This window comes from Peromyscus leucopus, chromosome 16_21 (assembly GCF_004664715.2).
Source record: "Peromyscus leucopus breed LL Stock chromosome 16_21, UCI_PerLeu_2.1, whole genome shotgun sequence".
NCBI classification, from domain to species: domain Eukaryota; kingdom Metazoa; phylum Chordata; class Mammalia; order Rodentia; family Cricetidae; genus Peromyscus; species Peromyscus leucopus.
The window spans coordinates 4300135-4325421 of record NC_051084.1 but is presented as its reverse complement, the minus strand read 5'-3'; the positions used below and the strand labels follow the sequence as shown (position 1 = coordinate 4325421).

The 25287-nt window shown below is 45.0% G+C and overlaps 1 protein-coding gene across 1 annotated transcript; it reads left to right on the top strand.

The window, feature by feature from the left end:
• The first annotated feature begins 1480 nt into the window (after window positions 1-1480).
• On the top strand, window positions 1481-11101 carry LOC114685335 (trem-like transcript 2 protein). The gene is made up of 6 exons (XM_037200063.1): window positions 1481-1541; window positions 2029-2203; window positions 2424-2461; window positions 8157-8547; window positions 10546-10652; window positions 10929-11101. The coding sequence occupies exons 1-6, from the start codon at window positions 1481-1483 to the stop codon at window positions 11024-11026; spliced, it is 870 nt and encodes a 289-aa protein (XP_037055958.1). The 3' UTR covers window positions 11027-11101.
• Window positions 11102-25287: the final 14186 nt, after the last annotated feature.

Below are 25287 nucleotides of genomic sequence, written 5' to 3'. Positions count from 1 at the left end.
TAAATAATATTTCAGTACAATTAGATTACCACCACAAGACCACCTACCCAGGGGTGGTACCACCCTCAGTGAGCTGTGTCCTTCCCACACCAATCATTAATCAAGAAGATGCCCCACAGAACTGCCTACAGGCCAATCTTAAGGAGACATCTTCTCAATTAAGCTTCCTCTTCCCAGATGACCCTAGCTCATGCCAAGCTGACCAAGAACTAGCACAGGTATGTAGCCTCTGATGAGGAGAAGTCTGGTGGCCAGTCTGGGGGAAACTAGTTCTGAAGGAGTTGGGGAATAGCAGAACTCCAAAGAGAGAGCATGGGGGTGGCTTGGTGCCCCCAGATCTGAGAAGTTCTGAAGCTTTTGTTGAGTTAACGAAAGGAGAGAATTCAAAGAAGGCAGAAGCTGCTGTGGACAGAGGAGAAGCAGCGGTGTGCCGCAGATGAGCTGCTGTGGTAGCAGAAGACCCTGACACAAGCTGGCATCGCACTCCAGTCACAGTGTCAGTCAGTGAGGAGGCTCTGTCTTAGTCAGGGTTTATTGCTGCAAAGAACACCATGGCCACGGCAACTCTTCTAAAGGAAACATTTAACTGAGGCGGCGGCTTACAGTTCAGAGGTTCAGTCCGTTATCATCATGGGGTCCAGCATGGTGGCGTGCAGGCAGATGTGGTGCTGGAGCTGAGAGTCCTACATCTTGAGGCAACAGGAAGTTGTCTGAGACACTGGGTGGTATCCTGATCATAGGAAACCTCAAAGCCTGCCCCCACAGTGACACACTTCCTCCAACAAGGCCACACCCACTTCAACAAAGCCACACCTCCTAATAGTGCCACTCCCTATGAGATTATGGGGGCCAATCACACTCAAACTAACAGAGACTCTGCTCCACACAGCACCCAAGTTCCTTCCCACAAGTGTGCCTGTCACCTTCAGAACTCCGGAGCCTCTGTGAGACCCGCTCCATCTGGGAGCAAATGAGGAGAGAGAGGAACATGCAGGGTCGTACCAGACGTTCTATGGGCCAGGCCTGGAGCTGGCAAACTTCATTTCTTGTAGAACACAGTGTGTGGCCAGCTCTGGCTACACAAGAAGGAGGATGCAGGCTAGCTGATTTCTTAGGAGGACACTAAACAAATCTATCCTCTCTTTCAGGAGTTGTTTTAAAGTAGTAGCTCTTAAGGAAGCCTCCTCCAGGTCCAGACAGTGAGTCTGTCTTCTTTTCTGGTGGTCCTGCACATGTGTTTTGGACAAGGTCTTACACACAATGTTACACAACACATGATCTTAACCAGTACCACTGTTTTAAGTGGTAGAATTCAGGACCGTGTTTTGCTTTTTAGAGTGATTTTTAAAGTATTTTTACGCAGGTATTAAGTATGATCTTTATAGGCTTTAAAAATGTATAACATGTTCTATGTACACAGACATATAAATCTATGTACATCATCTATCTATTCCCTCTTAAAACTATGCCTCACTTAAGCATGGCAGGCGACCTGGGTCACCGGCTGTGGTTGCAGATCTGGTATTCTGACTACCTCAGAAGTATTTACCAAGCTGAGTATGGGGGCCCATGCTGGTAATGCCAGCACTCTGGAGGCAGAAGAGAGGGCATCTGTGTGAGCTTTAGGACAGCCTGGGCTACGTTAAGAGACTGTCTTAACAAACACAAAAACAAACCAAAGAGAAGTGTTTACCGTAACTTTTGATAACACCCATGTGTGTCCTGTGTGTTGGCTACTTCATAAGTGTGGTTATAACTTGAGTTATAATTTACACACATGGGTCTTTAAATTTTAATTTTTCTAAGTTGCTGTTTCAAAATCTCCCCTTAAAGGTCTTCTAGTTTCATTTTTCAGCATCCAATTTAAGGATGATTTTTGCTTGCTATTTGAATTCAGAATCAAATGATAATTTCAGGGTGGATGGTCCAAAAACTTTAAAAATACTTTAGGATGGTTTGTAGGTTAGACAAGGTCAGGATGGCCTTGGTTCCGGAGTATCTCTTGCCACTATGAGGGTTGTGACCCAGGACCGGCTGGGCGTCCTGGGGAATCAGCGCCATCGTGCGGGCGGTCCACTCGGGCTGGCACCGACAGGGCGTCGTGGGGAAACAGCGCCACCGTGCGGGCGGTCCACTCGGGCTGGCACCGACAGGGCGTCCTGGGGAAACAGCGCCACCGTGCGGTGGTTCTCTGGGACTGCCGGTGAGAACTGGCCCTTGGAGAAATCTGCTGCTTTACCTTCAGTAAAGCCGGCATTCATTGCTAACTCTCTCATGAAGGCATTATTCCTCCCTCAGGACAGAATGAGCCTTTAGGCGGCAGATGTCTGTGCGCATGGCATCCGTGATTTCTGGGTATGCCACCTCCAGGCACCTCCACATGTCCAGCAGTGGGAAGCTCTCTGAACTCTCTCTCCTCACAGAGACTTCATCATCACCATGATCAAGGACATCGTTAGCCGTGAGTGGACTACTAGATCTTCAGTTCCTGTCACCTTCCTGGGACTTGGAAGAAGAGCTGAAATTACCAGCCCTCTTAGCCCGTGGCTGGTTCCCCTGGTGACCAGTCCCCATCTTGATGCTACCTCAGATCCTGCCAAGGGGCTCCTACCACTTAGGAAGTTTAAGAGTTCCTGTCAGCTGTTCCCCATTCAAAAAACTACAAATATTGTAGGAGAGTGAAAAACCCCAAATGCTGGACAAAGTGCTTTCCTGGGAACCCCTATGCAGTTGGGGGTTCTGACTCAAGAACTGATGTAGAGACCTGATATCATAGTGTCACAAAAGCATAAGAGAGGTACAGACAGACAGACACACGCACGCACACACACACACACACACACACACACACACACACACAAAAACCGGGGGGGTGCGGGGGGAGAGAATGAATTCAGGGGCAAAAGTGAGGAGCAGGGGAAGGAGGAAGGAAGGAATAAGGAGAGAGAGGGAAGAGGCAGGCAGACGGGCAAAGAAACACGTGACCCTGGCTGAGTTCCAACTTTGCGAGTAATTCGTCTGTCTTCTCGAAGTGTAATAAGCAAGTCTGAAGGATGAAAGAATGCTCAGAGTGACGCCAGCTTCAAGAGCTCACTGTGGGCCAGAGCACTGGTGTCGCTGTTCTGTGACTTTCGTGCCATGACGGGAAATACAGCGGATGAGCTGCTGAGACTCTGATGCTGCTGTCTGGGGGTGGGGTTCTCTGTGAGAGAAAGAGGGGTGTTAAGCAACTGCGTGTGTGGTTCAGATTTTCTTTTTTATGAATTAATTTATTATCCGGGGGGCCACACTTGACACAATATGCTTGTAGAGAGATCAGGTAACAACCTTGCAGCATCGATTCCCTCTGCCCACTTTCCGGGTATTCCAGGGATTGAACCCAAGCTCTTAGGCTTGGGCAACAAGAGCCTTTAATTGCTGAGCCGCCTCGATGGCCCTAGTCCTGGTTCTCTATTGAAAATATCTGTACAAACAAACAATTAGTCAATGACTGGGTACAGTCCTGTAATCCCAGCACTAGGGATGTGGAGACAGGAGGATCCGGAGATCACAGTTATTCTATGCTATAAAGCAAGTTCGAGGCTATGTAAGACCTCCATCTTGAAAAAAAAAAAAAAAAGAATTGTTAAGAGTTCTTACTTCCACCCACTAAAAAAGCCTGGAGTCAGTGACTAACCCGACAACGAGGCTGCGTAGCACCCAGGGTTTGGTGGTCGCAGCTCCATTTCTGTTGCCGTGATAAAATACCCTGACAAGGTCAGTTTTAGGGTAGGAAGTGTTTATTCAGCTTACAATTCCAGGCTCCAGTTCATTGTTGCAGGGAAGTCAAGGTAAGGACTTGAAACAGCCAGTCACATCCAGGGTCAAAGGCAGAGAGAGAATAAATAAGTGCAGGATCCTTGTGTTCAACTACCTCTCTTTACTCACATAATCCAGGATCCCCTACCTAGGGAATGGTGCCGCCCACAGTGGGCTGGGTCTTACTACATCAGTTAACACAGTGAAGACAATCATTCCTCCTCACAGGCATGCCCACAAACCAGCCTAATCTAGACAATCCCCGCCCCCCCCCATGAAACTGTGTTCTCAGGTGATCCTTGGCTGTATCAAGTTAATGATTAAATATACCTCAGAGGTCTTGAAATACTGATTCTTTTTTTCTTTGGGGTCAGGTCCTCCCTGTGTATCTCAGGCTGGCCTTGAACTTGGCAATCTCCCTGCCTTGGCTTTCCAACTTTTGGGATTACAGGCCTCTGCTATGACATGTGATAGTGTTACTTGTCAACTTGATAGACTCTAGAACTGCCTGGGAGCAGGCCTTGGAGCCTCATTGTGGGGGATCATCTTAATTACATAAATTTAATTGTGGGCAGGATCATTCCTGGGGCTTGGGGTCCTGGACTGAAAAAAACAAAAAACAACAAAACAAACAAACAAAAACAGGGAAAGGGAGCTGAGCACTGGAAGGCATGGATTTGTCTATCTCTGCTCCTTGACTCCAGGTGTGATGTAACAACTCTCAAGGCTCAAGCGCCAGGGCTTCCCACCACAATGCACCATTATCTGGGACTGTGAGCCAAGTAAATCTTCTCTCCTTTTAGCTATTTTTTTTTTCTGAGTATTTTATCACAGCCACGGGAAAAGACACTAAGACATCGCCCTGGCATTAAAATATCAATTTTCACTAAAAATAAAAACAATATTTCCCCAAATGGACTGGCCCAAGTCTAGCAAGAAGTGAACAAGCCATCTTGTCACCAAGACATCTTGTCATGCTAGATGGTAAGGAGCCAGAAGGGAAGGACGCAGGAACTAACCAGGGTTGAGCGATTCCCATGACAACAAATGCAACGGCCACATGTTGCTACAATGTCAGGAGTGGTGCTGCCTTTAATCCCAGCACTTCAGAGACAGGCAGGCGGGTCTCTGTGAGTGTGAGGCCGGCCTGGTCTATAACAATGAACCTAAATGTAAATGTATCAAATCTATTTAAATTGTTCATTTATACCTATGTGAAAAATTAAAAGATATTAACGGCAATTAGAGCTCCAATAGAACAGTACACCCATGGAGAATTCACCAAACCAGATCTGCAAGCCTTCCCAGTTCTGGCAACTTAAGGAAGTGTTGGGGCGGGGGTGGGGCAGGGGAAAGCAACATTGGGGGTGTGAGTCAGCAAGCCACACTGTAAGGAGCCCTGCAGGTTAAACCATCTGGTTTCCTTAGCAAATAAAACACAAAGGAGGGGAAAAGTAGAAGGGAACTGGAAACGGAAACAGATACCGCGCTGACCAGTGCGCATCCCTACTTTCTTAAACCTATAGAATGCATATGGCATTGTGGGGGCGTGGGAGATGGCTCTGTCCTCGTGAGTGAGGACCTGAGCACAGTCTCCAGAGCCTACACAGATTGCCAGGTGTAAACATGCACGTTTTTCCTTTGTTTCATGAGAAGACACTTGGTAAGGGACACATGTGCAACAAGGGATGGATAGGTCTTGATTCCAAAATTCATAAAATAACTGGATTTTAAAGCGCTAACAGGCTAAAAATATTTTCTGTCCTCATACTCTTAGGTCAGAATGGATACATCATTAAACATGTTGTCATCCATTGTAGATAAAATTACGTAATGTAACTCTTTAATTATTAAAGTTAGATGCAGACATTGGTGGAAAAGACCAAGGCACGGCAGTGTACATTTACAATCCCAGCTCTGGGCAGGGGGCATGGGTGGGTGAATCCCTGGGGCTCACTGACCAGACAGTGTAGCCCAATGGGTGAATTTCATACCAAGAGAGAGACTCTTCCTCAAGGAAAGACACCTTTGGTCTACACACATACACACACACACACACACACACACACACACACACACACATGACCCAAGAAGGGCTCCTATCCGTGATTCAGGGCCACTCTATACATTAGACCCACCCTGGTCTGTTTGTCCTGTTGTGGAATACCGTCTTCTACTCCCCAGGAGTTCCCATCTCCAGATGCGCTTCCCATCACATGGCCCATCACAGGAGGAACGAGCAGCCACAACCATGAGAACAGACAGAGAACTGTGCCAGAACTGAAGCCAGGTCTGTCCCAGTAGGTGGTCAAAGTTCAAGACTGGGCTGTGTAGCCATGTGTACATGGGAGACACTCAGCTCTGCAGAGGAGGAAGTTCCGGGGCAACCAAAGTGGCTCCCCTCTGTTGTAGAGAATTATTCTCTGAGCGAGACAGCTGCCATCTTCATCAGATAAATAAGCTTTGCCTGCTTGCAGAGTCCATCATGACTGGGCTTGTGGGTTATTGACATATCTCCATAGAAGGAGGGGGTAGAGAGGGTCATTGGAGGCCGCTTGAGTATCCAGCCATTCCTCCAAGCCACCTGTATGCAATTCTGCCCTAATTGTATGTGGCCTTGGAGTCTTGGGGAGGGACTATAGTGTACAGCTCGAGGAAAGTTACCTGGGGAAGGGTTCCATCCATATGACCACAGGGAAGCCATCACACATACTCCATGAAGACTTCCTAGTGCAGCCGATTCAAGGCCACCCATGTTCCCACCTATAACCCTGCCCGTCACTCATGCTCTGTAAGTAAGCCTAATAGACTCACTAGCGGGGGCTGAAGACATGGTTCAGTGGTTAAGAGCACTTGCTATTCTTCTAGAGGACCCAGGTTCAGTTCCCACCACCCATATAGAGCCTCACAAGCTCTCAGAACACCAGCTCCTTGGAGGTCACCTACATGCACACGGGGCACATACAGAAAGACAAAACATACATACACATAAATAAAAATAAATCTAAAGTAAATAAACTCATTGATTTTGGTCTTAGTTACTTTTCTGTTGCTATGATAAGACACCATGAGCAAGAAAACTTAAAGAAAAAATTTTTTGCTTGGGGCTTACAGTTTCAGAGGGCTAGAGTCCATGACCGTCATGTTGAGGAGCATGGGAGCAGGTAGGCATGGTGCTGGAGCAGTAACCGAGAGCTCACATCTTGAGACACCACCATGAGGCAGAAAGAATTCACTGGGGTGTTGGGACCAGCCGACCTGTAGACCAGTACCTGAATAGGAGAGTGAGGATTAAGAAAGAAAGAGATAAGAGACAGATGATAGAATTGAGAGGGCTCTCAGTGAATACTGCAGCAGCCCCAAATTTATTTCTAAGTCTTTTTATACCCAAAGCAAGGGGCTCAAAAGACCTCCTTACCACGGTTCAAGGAACAAACAAGCATAAACACCTGCTTAATCTCAAAACATCTGGTAACCATGCCTTTGGCCAATCATCCTGTTATTCAGCCTTAAGGAGCAAAGACAAGCTTGAACTCTCTGACTCCCACACTGGGGGCGGTATGGGCTTTTGAAACCTCAAAGTGACACCTCTGCCAATGAGGCCACACCTCCTAATCCTTCCCAAACAGTTCCACCAACTGGAGACTGAGTAATCAAACGTATGAGCTTATGAGGATATGGTAGCTGGAATAAGAATGGCTCCATGGGCTCATACATTTAGATGCTTATTTGAAAGGATTGGGAGGATCACAGGCTCTCAGCTATTGCTCTCACTCCTACCTGCAGGCTGCATGCTGCCATGATGATAATGGGTTAAACTTCTGAAACTGTAAGCAAGCCACCATTTAAATGCTTTCTCTTATAAGAGTTGCCTGGTCATGCTGTCTCTTCATTGCAATGGAATACTGACTAAAACAGGGGGCTAGTCTCATCCACACCACCACGGTTCCCCAGCGTGAATCTTGATGGAATCTTACTTTGTCCTTTAGACCTTATGAGGAGGGGGTAGATGCTGTTTACGTTTCTCTAGGGAAGGGATTCTTGAAACACACTCAGAGATTGCCCATTTCCCCATCTCCAGCTGATTAGGGTAAAAGACACAGTTAACCCTTGCATCTGGACCCTAGATTGCAGGAAACCACCTTTAGCCCCTGATAAATTTGCTTATCACCAACTGTCCCATCCTACAGGTGCATGAAACAAGGCTCTGAAAGAACACACACCCGACACTCAGACGCCAAGTCCAAAGTCACGGGCGGGTTCTCCCCAGTGTCCGCGCAGCTGAGGGTCTATGAATTCTGTCCCTGGCACTCAAGCCTCAGGCTTAATCTAATTCTTCTTCCTCTCTGGTCCCTCAGCCCTCACAACTGAGAGAAACGCTCCTCCCACGCATCTAGCCAACACCTTCGAGAGTGGATTTGTCACAACGGGCCAGGTCCCCATTTCAGGCCCTCACAACCCTGTCATCTCTGACGTGACGGTGTTCACATCTGGACTCCTCACCTTGGCCTCAGGGACCACCGCACCAACCCCTGTGACAAGCTACAGTTCCACCGATATCCGTGGCTCCACCGACACCCGTGGCGCCCTCCCAGAGCCCGGGAAGAGCACGAAGTCCCAGCCAGTGACCATGTCTCCTAGCAATGCGAGACCCTTCTCTGCTGACCCCGTGACCACCTCCACCGTGTCCGGACACCTGAGCAGCGGCTTGTCCACCACGGGGATGTGGCACCAGTTACCCCCCAACAGGTTATGTGATACTTTATCAGGCGTGGCCTCAGCTCTCAGACCCCAGCATTACTCAAGAGGCCACTCTGGCATCCAACACTCCCTATTGCTCCCCATGAACTCAGTGGGGATCGCTGCTATTCAGCAGTGAATTGTGGGAAATGGGGAGGGTCACAACGGAAGGCAGTGGGGATGAAGGTCAAGACTATGGATGGAGAGGAGAGGGGAGGGCCAGGGCAAGGGGTTGGGAAGTGGGAAGTGTGGCTGCTCTCTTTGGGTTCCCCAGACCCTGAGATGAGGACCAGCATTTTACCCAGAGCACTGGGAAGAGGGCGGAAGTGGACAGAGATTGGAAGTCGGCTGGCAAACCGTGCCTGGGGCAGCCTCTGCTGTGCACACGAGAGCGCCATCCCACTGGGCAACTCGGGTCAGATGCCCGCTCAAGGCCAAGGGATCTAGGACAGGGCTATGTCACCTCCCGCTCTCCATCGGCAGGGGAGCATGAAGGGCTCCAGCTCAAAGGACACTGCAGACCCTAGTGTCACATGGAGGGGGTCACATGGAGGGGGTCACATGGAGGGGGTCACATGGAGGGGTCACATGGGGGGGTCACATGGAGGGGGTCACATGGAGGGGGTCACATGGAGGGGGTCACATGGGGATGTCACATGGGGGGGGTCACATGAAGGGGGATCACATGAAGGGGGATCACATGGAGGGGGTCACATGGAGGGGGTCACATGGAGGGGGTCACATGGGGGGTCACATGGAGGGGGTCACATGAAGGGGGATCACATGGAGAGGGTCACATGGAGGGGGTCACATGGGGGGGTCACATGAAGGGGGTCACATGGAGAGGGTCACATGGAGGGGGGTCACATGGGGGGTCGCATGGAGGGGGTCACATGGGGGGGTCGCATGAAGGGGGTCACATGGAGAGGGTCACATGGAGGGGGTCACATGGAGGGGGTCACATGAAGGGGGATCACATGGAGGGGGTCACATGGAGAGGGTCACATGGAGAGGATCACATGGGGGGTCACATGGGGGGGTCACATGGAGGGGGTCACATGGGGGGTCACATGGGGGGTCACATGAAGGGGGATCACATGGAGGGGGTCACATGGAGGGGGTCACATGGAGAGGGATCACATGGGGGGGTAACATGGGGGGGTCACATGGGGGGTCGCATGGAGGGGGTCACATGAAGGGGGATCACATGGAGGGGGTCACATGGAGGGGGTCACATGGAGAGGGATCACATGGGGGGTCACATGGGAGGGTCACATGGGGGGTCGCATGGAGGGGGTCAAGTGGAGAGGGTCACATGGGGGGTCACATGGGGGGGTCACATGGAGGGGATCACATGGGGGGACACATGGAGGGAGTCACATGGAGGGGGTCACATGGGGGGGTCGCATGGAGGGGGTCACATGGGGGGTCGCATGGAGGGGGTCACATGGAGGGGGGTCACATGGAGGGGTCACATGGGGGGGGTCACATGGAGGGGGTCACATGGGGGGGTCACATAGAGGGGGTCACATGGGGGGGTCACATGGAGGGGGTCACATGGAGGGGGTCACATGGAGGGGGTCACATGGAGGGGGTCGCATGGAGGGGGTCACATGGAGGGGGTCACATGGAGGGGGTCACATGGAGGGGGTCACATGGAGGGGGTGCTCCCACTACAGAAGACAAAGGGGGCAAGAGACATCCTCAGTCACCGTGGAGGAAACAGTCTTGATCTCTTCAGCCCCAGTGGCCATTGTGTGGGGCTCTTGTCTTCACTGATAAAGGATGTGAGGATTCTGGAGGAGAGGTGTCAAGTGCAGATGCTCCTCCTGCCTGGTGACGTACTTCCTGGGACCCTGGGGTCTCCTTTCTCTTCCCACATCTGGTCCCAAGAGAGAGAGAGAGAGAGAGAGAGAGAGAGAGAGAGAGAGAGAGAGAGAGCATCTCCCTGCAGGTGCTGTGGGCCTGCCTGCTGGTCCTTAGTCCTCTGCTGTCCTGCCTCCTCAGGTCCCAGGAGACTTACCTCACTGTGGTGGTGGTGGTGCTGACATTGCTTCTTGTGTCTGTGGTGTTGGTAATGGGCTATGGGTGTTGGAAGAAGAGGCACATGGGAAGTAAGTAGAGTCATCCCTGGTTCCCAGGACCAAGATCTGGTCCCTACTCTAAGGACTCTAAGGACACAGAATCATGACTGAGGAATCTCCCTCTGCCTGTGTCAAGATGACCAGTGACATCCAGTGAGGGGGAGGGTGGCCAGGCGTGGGTGGCCCCACATGTCCCTTAGGGGATGAAGGAACAACTCAGAGTCCGGAGGGTCAAAGATCACCCAGGGGCATTGGGGCACCGAGCGCAGGGCATGGCCCTTCTTCACCTCTCCCTGTTTGTCGTAGGCTACAACTTGGGCAGCAACTCGGCCAAACCCTGGAAACACCTTCCCGAAGGACCAGAGACGCTGTGGAAGCCTGCTTGGTCTAAGATAACTCAGTGATCTGGGAAGCCGATTCCAGTGGGTTCAGAGGCCAGAAGAGGACCAAAGACAGGCAATGGTCCTGGGGCAGGAGGACACACAGCTGCCTTCCTTTCACCCCAGCCACTGAGTTCTCAGCTTCCCTCTGTTCCCTACAAACTTCTCCAGATGTTTGGAGACAAGAGCCAGGACTCATGAGCCCTCGAGGCAGCCAATGTCTCTAGAGTCCTGATGTGGATGAGAGGGGACAGTGACTAAGGCCTGGGGACACAAAGACATTGGTAGCAGGAGGTCTCAGAGTTGACCAAGGCCACGTGTCTTCTGATGTGCCCTGACTGTGGCTGCTGGCCCTTCTGTCCCGGAAGTCTGCAGACCCCACATGCCACTTGGTTCCTGCCTGCCAGCCTCTCTCAGGCTGGCGAGAGCCTTCTGGTACAGCATCAGCCTTTCCCAAGATGGCTGCAAAGGCTGAATGTGGACTCCTCCACTCCAGTTCCTGCTCCCATGCTACCGTGATGAACTCATGGAGGAGCCTGAGGGCACAGCCTATGCCTTGGGTGTCTGTAGCCCGTCGACAGGGCCCCTCCTCCAGACAGTGGGGTTGGCCATGGAGCATTGAAGACCACTTCTGAGAAAAAGCCACATGGAGGTGCCCTGCTGAAAACAGCAGTAGATGGAAGACTAGGTCTGGAGAATTGATACCAGATTCTAGGATGGAAAGATGGGGAGACACACGCAAATGTGGAGAGAGAGAGAGAGAGAGACAGAGAGAGACAGAGAGAGACAGAGAGAGAGAGAGAGAGAGAGAGAGAGAGAGAGAGAGAGAGATCTGCCTCTGGCCAGCAAAGAACCTGCTATGAGCCACGCTCCTAGTTGAGTAACAGGCAGAGGTGGAGACAACAGAGCCCGGGGTCCAGTGGCCTACTGGCCCTGTCTCCTTCCTATACACAGCTCAGACCTGACCACTCCTATCGAGATCATTGGTCCTGAGTAGAGCAGGGATGGCTGTGGGCTAAGGGTGTGAGCCATGGGCTATGGGCTGTGGACTGTGGACTGTGGGCTGTGGCCTATGGGATATGGGCTGTGGACTGTGGGCTGTGGCCTATGGGATATGGGCTGTGGACTGTGGGCTGTGGCCTATGGGATATGGGCTGTGGGCTGTGGACTGTGGGCTGTGGGCTGTGGGCTATGAGCTGTGGACTGTGGGCTGTGGACTGTGGCCTATAGGCTGTGGACTGTGGACTGTGGACTATGGACTGTGGCCTGTGGCCTATGGTCTGTGGGCTGTGGACTGTGGACTGTGGCCTATGGGCTGTGGACTGTGGACTGTGTGCTATGAGCTTTGGATGTGGACTGTGGACTGTGAGCTATGGGCTGTGGGCTGTGGACTGTGGCCTATGGGCTGTGGACTGTGGGCTATAGACTGTGGACTGTGGGCTGTGGACTGTGGACTATGGGCTATGGGCTGTGGACTGTGGGCTGTGGCCTATGAGCTGTGGACTGTGGACTGTGGACTGTGGGCTGTGGGCTGTGGACTATGAGCTATGGGCTGTGGACTGTGAGCTGTGGCCTATGAGCTGTGGATGTGGACTGTGGACTGTGGCCTATGGGCTGTGGACTGTGGGCTATAGACTGTGGACTGTGGGCTATAGACTGAACTGTGGACTGTGGGCTATAGACTGTGGACTGTGGACTGCGGACTGTGGGCTATAGACTGTCGACTGTGGGCTAAGACTGTGGACTATGAGCTATGGGCTGTGGACTGTGGGCTGTGGACTGTGTACTGTGGAGTGTGGGCTGTGGGCTGAACTGTCTCACTAGTAGGGATGCACACTAGCCCACGGAGGCTTGAAAGGTCCCTGAGCCAAATGCAGCATCTACGCCCTCAGCCCTGAGTCAGGGGCCCCTAATGGGACAGCAAACGTCACAGTTAGGCTGGCTTCAGCAGTAAAGAAAATGGTCTCGTATTCAGAAGCTGGTAAGGCAATAATTGAATCTTTGGCCTTTGAGAATGCGAATGCAGCATGCAAAAGAATAATCAGGCCATTAAGGGCAAGATCTGCACCTATGGAAGATTGGATTAGAGAAACAATTAATGTTGAGGCTGATGAGCATGATGATACGTGGGTAGGAGAAGTAATTTCAAAAGGTTTGAGGAGTGTTAGATGTTTTGGATGTGGAAAGCAAGGACATTTGAAAACGGACTGTAGACAGGTCATTCCTAGAAACAATGTTTCTTCAAGGAACAATGGCAACAGAATGCCCCTTCCTTCTGGAGTATGCAGAAGGTGTGGTAAGGGAAAACACTGGACCAACAAATGTAGATCAACAAAGGACAGACAGGGTAATCCTTTGCCTCAGTCTTCGGGAAACTCCCAGAGGGGCCTCGCGCAGGCCCCCATTGCAAATCCAGTTCAAACCTTTCCTGCAGCCATAGAGGAAATCCCTGCTCTGAGCGATTAAATAACCAAATGCCTATTTGAATAAATCATGCTGGTCAGGATGATGAAACAGAGAGAATAGAAAATTCAGGAGAAAACATAAAGAAAATTTTTTGGCAAACTTCTATTAATGAACAAAGACCAAAATTAATGATAAAAATAAATGGTGTTTTGTTGTCTGGTCTGGTAGACACAGGTGCGGACGTTACCATAATTGCACCAGAATTTTGGCATCCAATTTGGCCTCTTCAGGAGGTAAACATTCAACTGTTAGGAATTGGGACATTATCTCAGGTGAAACAGAGTGCAAGATGGCTGGAATGTATAGGTCCAGAAGGACAGAGAGGAAAATTAAAACCATATGTGGCTAACATAACTATGAACCTGTGGGGTCGAGACTTGTTGCAACAATGGAATACTCAGATTAACATCCCTCCAATCTCAGAAACAAATCATAAACTAGCACTTGGTACTGAGAGAAATATTAGAAGATATTGTTCTAATGAGTGGTCACCAGCCATCCATATTATACAAGAACAGGGCACAATAACTGATGATCTTCCAAAGACACCAACAGCTCTACCTTTAAAATGGTTAACAGACAAGCCTGTATGGGTCCAACAATGGCCTTTAACAACAGAGAAACTCCAGGCTTTAGAAGAGCTGGTAGAAGAACAGTTAAATGCTCAGCATATTGAAGAATCAACCAGCCCTTGGAATTCTCCTGTATTTGTTATTAAAAAGAAACCTGGTAAATGGAGAATGGTAACAGACCTAGAGCAATTAACAAAGAAATTCAGCCAATGGGCTCTCTACAATCTGGGATGCCTTTGCATACTCTGTTACCAAAAGGATGGCCTCTCATAGTTATTGATTTAAAAGACTGTTTCTTTTCAATACCCTTACAAGAAAAAGACAGAGAAAGATTTGCTTTTACAGCACCTACTTATAATAATTCTCAACCGGTTAAAAGATTTCAATGGAGGGTCCTCCCTCAGGGAATGCTGAATAGCCCAACTCTGTGCCAATATTTTGTACAACAGCCATTGGAAGTGATACGTAAAAAATTTCCTAAATCTATAATTTATCATTATATGGATGATATTTTACTAGCTGACTCAAATGCAGATACTTTAGAAAGAATGTTTGAAGAAGTAAAGAAAATTTTGCCTTGCTGGGGATTACAAATTGCTCCTGAAAAGATACAAAGAGGAGATTCTATTAATTATTTAGGATATAAAATAGAGCTACAAAAAATTAGACCCCAAAAGGTGCAAATTCGGAGAGATAGACTACAGACTCTTAATGACTTTCAAAGATTATTTGGAGATATTTCTCATCTACAAACTATTGTTGGGGTAAAAAATGATGAAATGACTAATTTGTTCAAAACCTTAGAAGGTGACAAGGACTTAAATAGTCCAAGAGAATTATCACCTGAAGCTGAGAAAGAATTGGCCTTGGTAGAAAAGAAAGTGCATGAAGGACACGTGGATCGTATTGATCCAAAGCTGGATTGCATTTTGGTTATTTTACCTTCTAGGCATTCTCCTACAGGAATATTAATGCAGAGAGAAGATATTATATTGGAATGGATATTTTTACCAAATAAACCAAATAAAAAATTAAAAACTTATGTGGAAAAAAATCTCTGACTTGATTTACAAAGGAAAATTGAGACTTCGTCAATTAGCAGGCATAGACCCAGCAGAAATTGTCGTACCATTAACTAAGGAGGACATTGAAAAATTATGGACAGAAAGTGAACCTTGGCAAAGAGCTTGCAGTAATTTTTTGGGAGAAATTAACAGCAAATATCCCAAAAGTGATAGAATTGATCTTATAAAGAGAGCTGATTGGATCTTGCCTCGAATTGTACGGCAAAAACCCATATCTGGAGTTCGTACATTTTATACAGATGCCAAGAAAGAAGGAAAGGCAGATTACAAGTCAGAATATTTAAGTAAAGTGGTTCAAAGTCCGTATAATTCAGTTCAAAAATCAGAACTGTATGCTATTCTGTGGGTATTAATGGATTATTCAGAACCTCTCAACATAGTAACTGACTCTCAGTATGCTGAAAGAGTGGTGTTACATATTGAGACTGCAGAATTTATCCCTGATGCTTCAGAATTAACTTCACTATTTATTCAATTACAAGATACAATCAGGAAAAGGAATCATCCTTTATATATAACTCACATTCGATCCCATACTGGTCTGCCAGGCCCTCTAGCACAAGGAAATGATGAGATTGATAAATTATTGATAGGAAATGTGCTGGAGGCCTCAGAATTTCATAAAAAACATCATGTCAATAGTAAAGGCTTAAAAAAGGATTTTTCCATAACCTGGCAACAAGCCAAAGAAATAGTAAAGAAATGTCCTACTTGTTCCTTCTACAATCAAACGCCATTACCAGCAGGATGTAACCCAAAGGGTACTCAGAGAAATGAAATCTGGCAGATGGACGTGTTTCACTTTGCAGAATTTGGAAAATTGAAATATGTACACCACACTATCGATACTTATTCAGGATTTCAATGGGCAACTGCTTTGAGTTCTGAAAAAGCTGATTCTGTAATCACTCATTTGCTAGAAGTTATGGCCATCATGGGTATACTTGCACAAATCAAAACTGACAATGCTCCATCATATGTCTCTGTTAAAATGAAACAGTTTTTTGCTTATTACAATATAAAGCATATTACAGGCATACCACATAATCCTACAGGTCAAGCAGTTATAGAAAGATCAAACAGAACTCTAAAGGATATGCTAAATAAACAGAAATGGGTAACAAAAACTCCCAGAAATAGACTGCATAATGCTCTTCTAACTTTGATTTTTCTGAATGCCAATGAGAAAGGAACAACAGCTGCAGAGAGACATTGGATAATAGAAAAAAACTACAGAATTAAATCAGCCTATATACTTAAGGATGTGCTGACCTCAGAATGGAAACCAGGGTATGTATTACATTGGGGACGAGGTTTTGCTTTTGTTTCTACAGGAGAAGATAAGCTGTGGGTACCATCAAAATTGATAAAGGTTCGATTTGAACAAGAGAGACCTCTTAATTAGAGGAGGTAATAGTTCATCAACCAGCATGAACATCCAATTTAAACTAACTTGTATCAATAACACATGCCTTTTCATTTAATCAGATAATAACTTGCCAAAAGGAAACATCCCCAAAATTAGTCTTGGGGAAAGGTTTTTGTTTTTGTCTTTTAGGAGAATGAAGGTTAAGGAATCTGAAGAACACTGGACAAATGAGACAACTGAAGAAAAGTGACAAATCATCTATCCCAAGAAACAGAGTGAAACGGTGTATGGGTATATATTATCTAAAAAATTATATGTCTTCCTAAATCTTTGTTTCTGCTTTTCTCTAAAGATTTAACCCTATTGGTCTTCTAATAGTCCCAGTTCAGTTAAAATTTAAAGCTGACTTTGGAGTTGGAGAATGGCTCTCTCCTTCTTTAAACTCAAGCATGTTGTTAAAAGGAAAATGCAAACTCCCTGTATCATGCCAGAATAAAAGAGCCATCTTCTGCTATGGTACAGGACAAAAGCAAAATTAATTAAGGGACTATTCTATTACTAACCTCAACTCTTTGATTCTATTCTGATTCTTTAAACTTTTCTTAAAGTATAAATTTTATATCAAAATTTACAAGATTAATATATATATACATTTTAAACTTCGTTAAGGTATGAATGGTCATATAGAGTACTAACTAATTCTAGAAAAGGGGCTAGCTGCATATATATGTCTTTGTGTTCGAGTCTCTTATCAGTTTTCTGCAGGAAATCACGGCCAGGCCTAACATCAACTGATGTCTCCAGGAAGAAGATGGGGCCCCACAACAACAACAATTCCACGTGGACAATAATAATATCATTAAGCTGACAAACATCATCCACAGATCAGCTTTGAACTACAAGGTGCTCAGAGCAATTTTGAGATGACTAGCTGAGATGATCCAGTCTCAAAGACTACTTGAATAAGGACTTGAGATAAACCCTGAACTTTGGCATTATACACAGACTGGATAATAAAGGATATAGTTACCTTTCCTAGAATTTGACAATTAACCTAAAATTTTTCTTTCAGGATAAAGAAAACTTCGCCCATACCCAGCAGGAAGCAAGTTTAAGAATACGACGCCCACATTCCCAAAGAGGTGGCGTGGGGTGGGTGGTTTTTTGGTCTTTTTAATGAGTTTTGGGTCTGGGATAATTTTCAGTGTTTAGGGGGGTTGGTTACAAGTTGTTGTCAAGGGTTAGGAAAAAGGCTAAGCAAAGGATATTAGATTTAAGGTTCTTGTTTAAAAAAAAAGAAAAGAAAGAAAGAAATGAAATGAAAAAGACAATTACTAGTTTTAAATACTTTACATTGGATTGGATTGTTTTATATTGTATACAAATTTGAAATTGATATTGTTAGAAAATGCTATATGTATATTTCTAATTGTATTCATACCATTCATTTAACAATGTAATGCAAATTTCTGATCCTTGAATGTTATTATTACCAACTATTAGGATATAAAGAAATGAAAGTTAGTAGTTAGACATTACAATAGAACCTGTAGTCATATTAGATATGCTTTAAAAATTGAGCAGAGATGTTTTAGACAGGTTATCTTCAAACCCTTCAGAGATCTTCAGAATATGGCATTTAAAATGTTTTAATAACTTAGAAAATTTTTCTTTTTTGAGACATGTCGGCTCCTGGCAGTACCAATCTACTTCAGAGAAAATATGGGCATTGAAGAAACTGCATATGGAGTCAACTTTCATTGTGGCAAAATCTAGCCACTGGACAACAAAGTATCCTCGAATCAACAGGACAAAATGGACAGACAGAACACAAAACAAAGGACTACTGATTCTTGCCAAAACAAGTGTAGTTATGGCTTTATCAAAAGGCAACTTCTGAGGCCAGGACAATATGGCCCCATCCCTGAAGTGGCCTTCGCAATCCGGAAAAGGTACAGTGCCCTTTTCTTCGAAGGCAGCTTAACAGGCAGAGGGCCGATGGCATCTGTTGTGCAATGGAACAGCAGGTGAAAGCTCATGCCTCTCAAAAGTACACTGGCATTTAATAGAGGGATGTGGAGAAGAAGGGGATGCTGAGAAGAAGCCATATATACACAGCCAAGAAGAATGAACAGCTGAATTAAAAAACTGTCAACAATTTCCAGAATTTAAAATCCTGAATCATGACAGGACACTAGTGGAATTCAGGTGTTTCTGGTACATGGACTGCTCTCACCCAATGTGAGGTTGAACTGTTGACCTTGTGTACATCCTACTTCACAAATGAGTCTGTCAGATACACTAAGCCTATAGGCTGAAGATGATACCCCAAGATTGCAGAGAAACCTCAGGTGACTGCCCAGGCAACTGGCTGTTTCTGTCAACTCACAAATTTTTTGGAAGTTGCTTGCATGCACTTCCTGTTTTTATTTTTGTTAGCTAATATTATTCCCTTCTTGGGTCTCTGAGGGAGTTGAAGATTAGTTAGTTATGGTTGAAGATTAGTTAGTTATAGTTGAAGATTAATTAGGATAGAAAGTGCATTAGATACATCTTGGATTTACCAAAATGGGATAGATAATGGAATTATTTTCTCTGATTTGTCAAATACCTGTTTAGGTATTTATTACTTGTATATATTGTATATAGTTATTGTACTTTTGTATATAGTTTTTCTTTTGTTATAACCTTTTGCTTTTTTTTCTTTTTATTAAAATAGAAAAGGGGAAATGTGGTGGTATTCTAATTGTACTGAAATGTGATTTTGATTGTATGTTAATAAATAAAGTTGCCTGGGGGTCATAGCTATTAGAGCCATAGACAGAGTGTGGCGGTGGTGGCACATGCTTTTAATCCCATAGATCTCTGTGTGTTCAGGGATACAGCCAGCATTGGAGACATATGCCTTTAAGACCTAGGGGGCTGTATATTCAGACAGTGACGAGGCAGTCATGTGTTTGGGTTTACAACCAATGAGAAGGCAGAATGACTTGGAAATGATTGACACACAGGAAATAGCTCTCCTTTCGAGAAGCTGGGACACTGCAGGCGGAAGGGTGAGATTTTAGCTCTGAGCTCTGACCTCTCGGCTTTCTCTTTTACATTGTTTCTGTGTTTCTTATTTAATAAGACGGTTGGTTACATCTACATTGTTCTTTATACAACCAATACCTGAAGGAAGTAACCTAACAGGTAACCAAAGGAATGAAATCTGGCAGATGGATGTGTTTTATTTTGCAGAAATTGGAAAATTAAAATATGTACACCACACCATTGATACCTATTCAGGATTTCAATGGACAACTGCTCTGAGTCCCGAAAAGGCTGTAGTCAATCACACATTTGTCAGAAGTTATGGCCATTATGAGTATACCTGTATGAATTAAGACTGACAATGCTCCAGCATACATCTCTAGTAAAATGATACAATTTATTGCTTATTACAATATAAAACATATTAAAGGTATACCACATAATCCTACAGGCCAAGTGGTCATAGAAAGATCAAACTGAACTCTGAAGAATGTGCTAAATAAACAGAAAGGGGTAATAAGATCCCCGTAAATAGATTGCATAATGCTTTATTAACTTTGGATTTTCTCAATGCTAATAAGAAAGGAACAACAGCTGTGGAGAGACAGTGGATAAATGAGAAAAAAACCTACAGAATTAAATCAGCCTGTATACTTTAAAGATGTGCTGACTTCAGAATGAAAAACAGGATATGTGTTACTTTGGGGAAGAATTTTGCTTGTGTTTCCTCAAAAGAAGAAAAGCAATGAATACCATCAAAACTGATAAAGGTTCCTGTCGCTGTGTGTTGTGGCACGGATGTGTGGATTCATGCAGATCCATGGAAAGAAGACTCAGAGGCATCTTAAGAATGAATTTAGCCTTTCATGTCTGCAGGGGGGTCCAGCCTGGAAGGACTGAAGCACTTTTTTGTCTCCTAGAGCATTTTTATTTCTCTCTAATTATAGTTTAGCCAGTTAATTTCTGTACCTTGAAAGCAACCTAAAAGGAGCTCCCAGAGACCAAATGCCTAGTGCAAATTACTTGATTTCTCGGTATCATGGTCTTCTGGGTTTCCTGGACCAAGTTTTGCATAGGCCTTTGATCCTTGGGGGACTCTCTGAACCTTGACTCTCAAACAAGATTCACATAGGGTGATAAGAGAAACAAAGGGTAAGAGAAACAAAAAGTGTGGTTAAACAAAGAAGGATTAGGACTAGGTGCTACTCTCTGAAACCAGGCCAGGAGCTCAGCAGAAATGCAGCCACAGGTTTGATTTGAACAGAGAGACCTCTTAATTAGAAGAGATGACAGTTCATCAACCAGCATGTGCATTCAATCCAAACTAATTTATACGACTAACAAATGCTTCTCATTTCATCAGATAAAACTTGCCAAAAGGGAAACTCTCCAAAGTTAGGATTGGGACAGGGTTTTCTTTTTCCTTTCAGGAGAATAAAGGCATCCAGCTAAGGAATCTGAAGAACACTGGACAAATGAGACATCTGAAGAAAAAGGACAAATTATCCAGAAAAAAAATGTCCCAAGAAAAAGAGTAAGTTGGCTTATTAGTATATTACATCTCCAACAGGATAAAATTTCATAAATCTTCCCAAATGTTTGTTTCTGTTTTTCTCTATAGGCATATAATGCAAATGGTCTTTTTGTACTCCCAGTTCAACTAAAACTTAAAGCTGGCTTTGGAGTTGGAGTGTGGCTCTCTCCTCTAAACCTAAGCATGCTTGTTAAAGGATAATGCAAAAATCTCTGTCTCATGTCAATAGAGCCACCTGATATTGGACAGAAGAAAAACCAAAATTAAGGAACTATTTTATTGGTACTAATATCATAATCCTTTAGCTTTATTTTGACTTTTTAAAACTTTTCATAAGATATGAACTTTATACCAAGATTTATAAGGTATATATATATATATATATATATATATATATAAACTTTTTGACATAATAATAATTGTCATATAAAGTACTAACTAATTCTAGAAAAAAGGCTTCATCAGGTTTGAGTCTTTATCAGTTCTTCAGTGAATCATGACCTTGCTTAACAGCGACCTTTGAAGTCTCCAAAAGGATGATGGGACCCCATAATGATGATTCCACGTGGACTATGATAATACCACTAAGCTGACAAACACCACCTAAAGATCGGCTTTGGACTACAAACTTCTCAGAACAATTTTGAGGTGGCTAGCTGAGATGATCCAGCCTCACAGACCACTCTAGTCAGGACTTGAGACAAGCCCTGCACTTCCCCATTATACAGAGACTGGACAACAAATTATGCAGCTACCTATCCCAGGACTTGACAATTAACCCAAAATTTTCTTTTCAGGATTCCCCTAAAGATGCCTTCACCCCCCACCCAGACATCAGGAAATAAATTTAAGAATAGCATGCCCACATTCCCAAGAGGTGGAGTGGGTGGTTTTTTGGTTGTTCAGTGAGTTATGGATGTTTGTCATTGTTTTGATGGTTGATTACAAGTTGGTATTGGTAATAGTCAGGAAAAATCTAAAAAGGAGATTAGATTCAGGGTTCCTGTTTTGGAAAGAAAAAAAGAAGAGATATATCATATATATATATATATATGTGTGTGTGTGTGTGTGTGTGTGTGTGTGTGTGTGTGTATGATAAGATAAAAAGGTAGATTGTTGCATCTACTTTTAAAAAGCAATGCTAGTTTTACTATTTTACATTGATATGGATCTTTGTATATTGATGCAAAGTTGAGATTATTTTTGTTAGAACATACTGTACATACACTTCTAATCTTGTTCTAGGTATTGTACCTATACAGTTCATTTAACAATATAATGCAAATTCCTAGTCCTTGAAAGTTATTACCAACTACTTAGGATAATAAAGAAAGGCAGGTTAGTAGTTAGTCACCTATCACAATCAAACTTGTAGTCATATTAGGTATGTTTTCAAGGTCAAAAAGAAATATATTTTAGATAGATAAATCATCTTCAAATACTTCAGAGATCTACAGAATATGGCATTTAAGATGTTTTAATAACATAGGTTCTTTTTTTTATGACAATAAGACATGTCTACTCCTGGCAGCTCTAATTTCCTTCAGAGAAGGTGATGGGCATAAAAGAAACTTCATATGGAGTTTACTTTCTTTGTGGTAAAAGTTAGCCACAAGGGCAAGAAAATGTCCTTGCCTTGACTGTTGATGGTTTGCTGTCCAAATGGACAAGCAAGACACAAAAGAAAGGGCTGCTGAACTTTGCCAAGACAAGGAAGGAAGGCCCTTTAGGAAATCCTGCTTCACAGATAAGTCTGTCAGATATGCTAGGCCTGTAGGTAGAAGATGAATGCTCCAATATTGTGGAGGAACCTTGCGTGACTGTCCAGGCAGCCAACTGTTTCTGTCATTTCTCACATCTTTTGGAAGTTCCTTGCTTGCACTTCCTGCTTACTTATGCAATATTATTTCCTCCTTGGGTCACTGATAGAGTAGAAGACTAGATAGTTATAGTTTTCCTTGTTAACAAATTCAGAAAAGAAACTCATTAAAGATGTGTAAAGTGTATAAGTTTGAAAGACATCAAAAGATAGTTTTTTGCTGGTAATACAAGTTAGGATAGAAAGTGAATTAGGTACAACACTTTGGACTCACCAAAATAGGATAATAATGGAGTATTTTCTCTGAATTTGTCAAATGTTAATGGACTAGACATTATTGATGTAATTATTGCCTGTATATATTACATATACTTATTGTATTTATTATACATAGTTTTATTTTAATATTAGTTATAACCTTTTATTATTTTGGACAAAAAAAGGGAATGTGGTGATAATTGATTGTACTCTAACAAATAAAATTTGCCTGAAGATCAGAGGACAGAGCTAGCTACTAGATTCAACATAGAGGCCAGGCAGTGGTGGCATACACCTTTAATCCTAGCACTCTGGAGGCAGCGGCCTGTCTGGATCTCTGAGAGTTCAAGGCCATCCTAGACTATATGAGATTAATCCAGTCTAAAAGAGAAACAGAGCCAGTTGGTGATGGCTCACACATTTAATCCCAGTATTTGGGAGTCAGACTCCTTTAATCCCAGCACTAGGAAAGTTGAGACAGGAAGTGATATGGCTGGGCAGAGGAAGGCAAATAAGCAGAGGAGAGAGGAGCTTAGCTCTTTTGGCTGAGGACTAAGGAGCTTTCAGTTTGAGGATTAGTGGAGACAGGATCCTCCCCTTTCAGCTGAAGAACTGGCGAGGTGAGAAGTGGCTATGACTTGTTCCTTTGTCTCTCTGATCTTTCAGCATTTACTCCAATATCTGGCTCTGGGATTTTATTATAAGGCCAATTAAGATTTGTGCAACAACAGTTTCCTGGGCTAAGGGCTGTAGAGATGGGACACTCCTGCACAAAGCTCATTGTCTTGGCCAGAAGGAGCAGGTGAAGTAGCCCTGTGGCCACAGTTGTGTGCTAGCCCAGAACTGTTTGCAATGTGGCTGCAGATGCATGCCTTGTCTGCTTATGGCTATGGATGCTGCTAGGTCCACCTTCAGCATCCTTGGACTTCTTGCTCTGTGCTGGGACGGGTGAGGTGGCAGAAGTCACCTCAGCTAGCTGTTCAGTTGCTGAAAGCCACCTTCCCCTGGGTGAGTCCCTCCTAGACACTCTGCTTTGCCACTGACTGACACCGCTGGCGGACACCGCTATCTAAAGGCTTGGCGCCTCTTTGCCAACTTGGGCAAAGGCTTACCCTGCCTCTCAGACCTCACAGGGTGGCCTGGCCTTCCTCAGGGCCTGTAGTACTGCCCACTCCTCCATTCCTCTCTTCCCCAGAGCCTTTCACGAGTCCTGTGCAGTCTGGGTCAGCCCTTGTCCCCTGGCATCCAAGCGGCCACACAACATTGTCATTCCTCGGGGCTTCCCCATTCCTATAGTTTTTTATTCTCTTTAGTTATTTGTTTATTTTGAGACAGGGTCTCAGGTGGCCCTGGCTGAACTTGCTATGTAGCCAAGCTAAACTTGACCTCACATCCTCCTGCCTCCACCTCCTGATGCTAGAACCACAGTCATGCACCATCACACCTGGTTTCTCCTTGCTTATCAGTTTACCATGAACAGCCTGTAGCTATTGATTTTTTTGTAGCTCATGTAATGACAACTTTATTTATTTACTTTAAACTTTCACGTATGTGGAAGTCAGAGACGACTTTCGGGGAACTGGTTCTCTCCTTCCTCCATGTGGTCATGGAACTGAAACTCAGGTTACCAGTCCTGGTAGCAAGTGTCCTTGCCTGCTGAGCCATCTTGCTGCCCTGTGACAGTTATTTTTGAAAAGTGTTTGGTGAGTACAGTCTTTCAAGTGATGCTTAGCAGTGAGTGTGGCATGTTGGGAAGCTGGGCATCTGGCGGTGACATGGGGCCTGGGGTTCCCCTTTCTCTTCCCTCCATCTGAGCTCTCTTCCTTCATACCCAACTTTGTTGTCTCCCAAATTTATCAGAACCCCCCTTGCTCTTCCATTCCTGAGAATGAATGTCTACTCCCTTCTCATCCCCTCTAGTCCACTTGGAACCTTCTGGTTCTCAGGTGGGCCAATCAGCAAGGTTCTGACCCCTGAGGGTAAGCTGGCCTTAGAGTTCTAGCCAGGTCTCCAAAGGGCCTCTGGTTCTGACACCTGCCTTCAGTGAGAGCCAGACTTGGGTGGAGAACAGAAACCTGGGGCTAACGAGGAAGTGGGGAATTGTGGGTGTTGCTGGGAAGAAACAAGCACACTCTTACTTCATTCACTG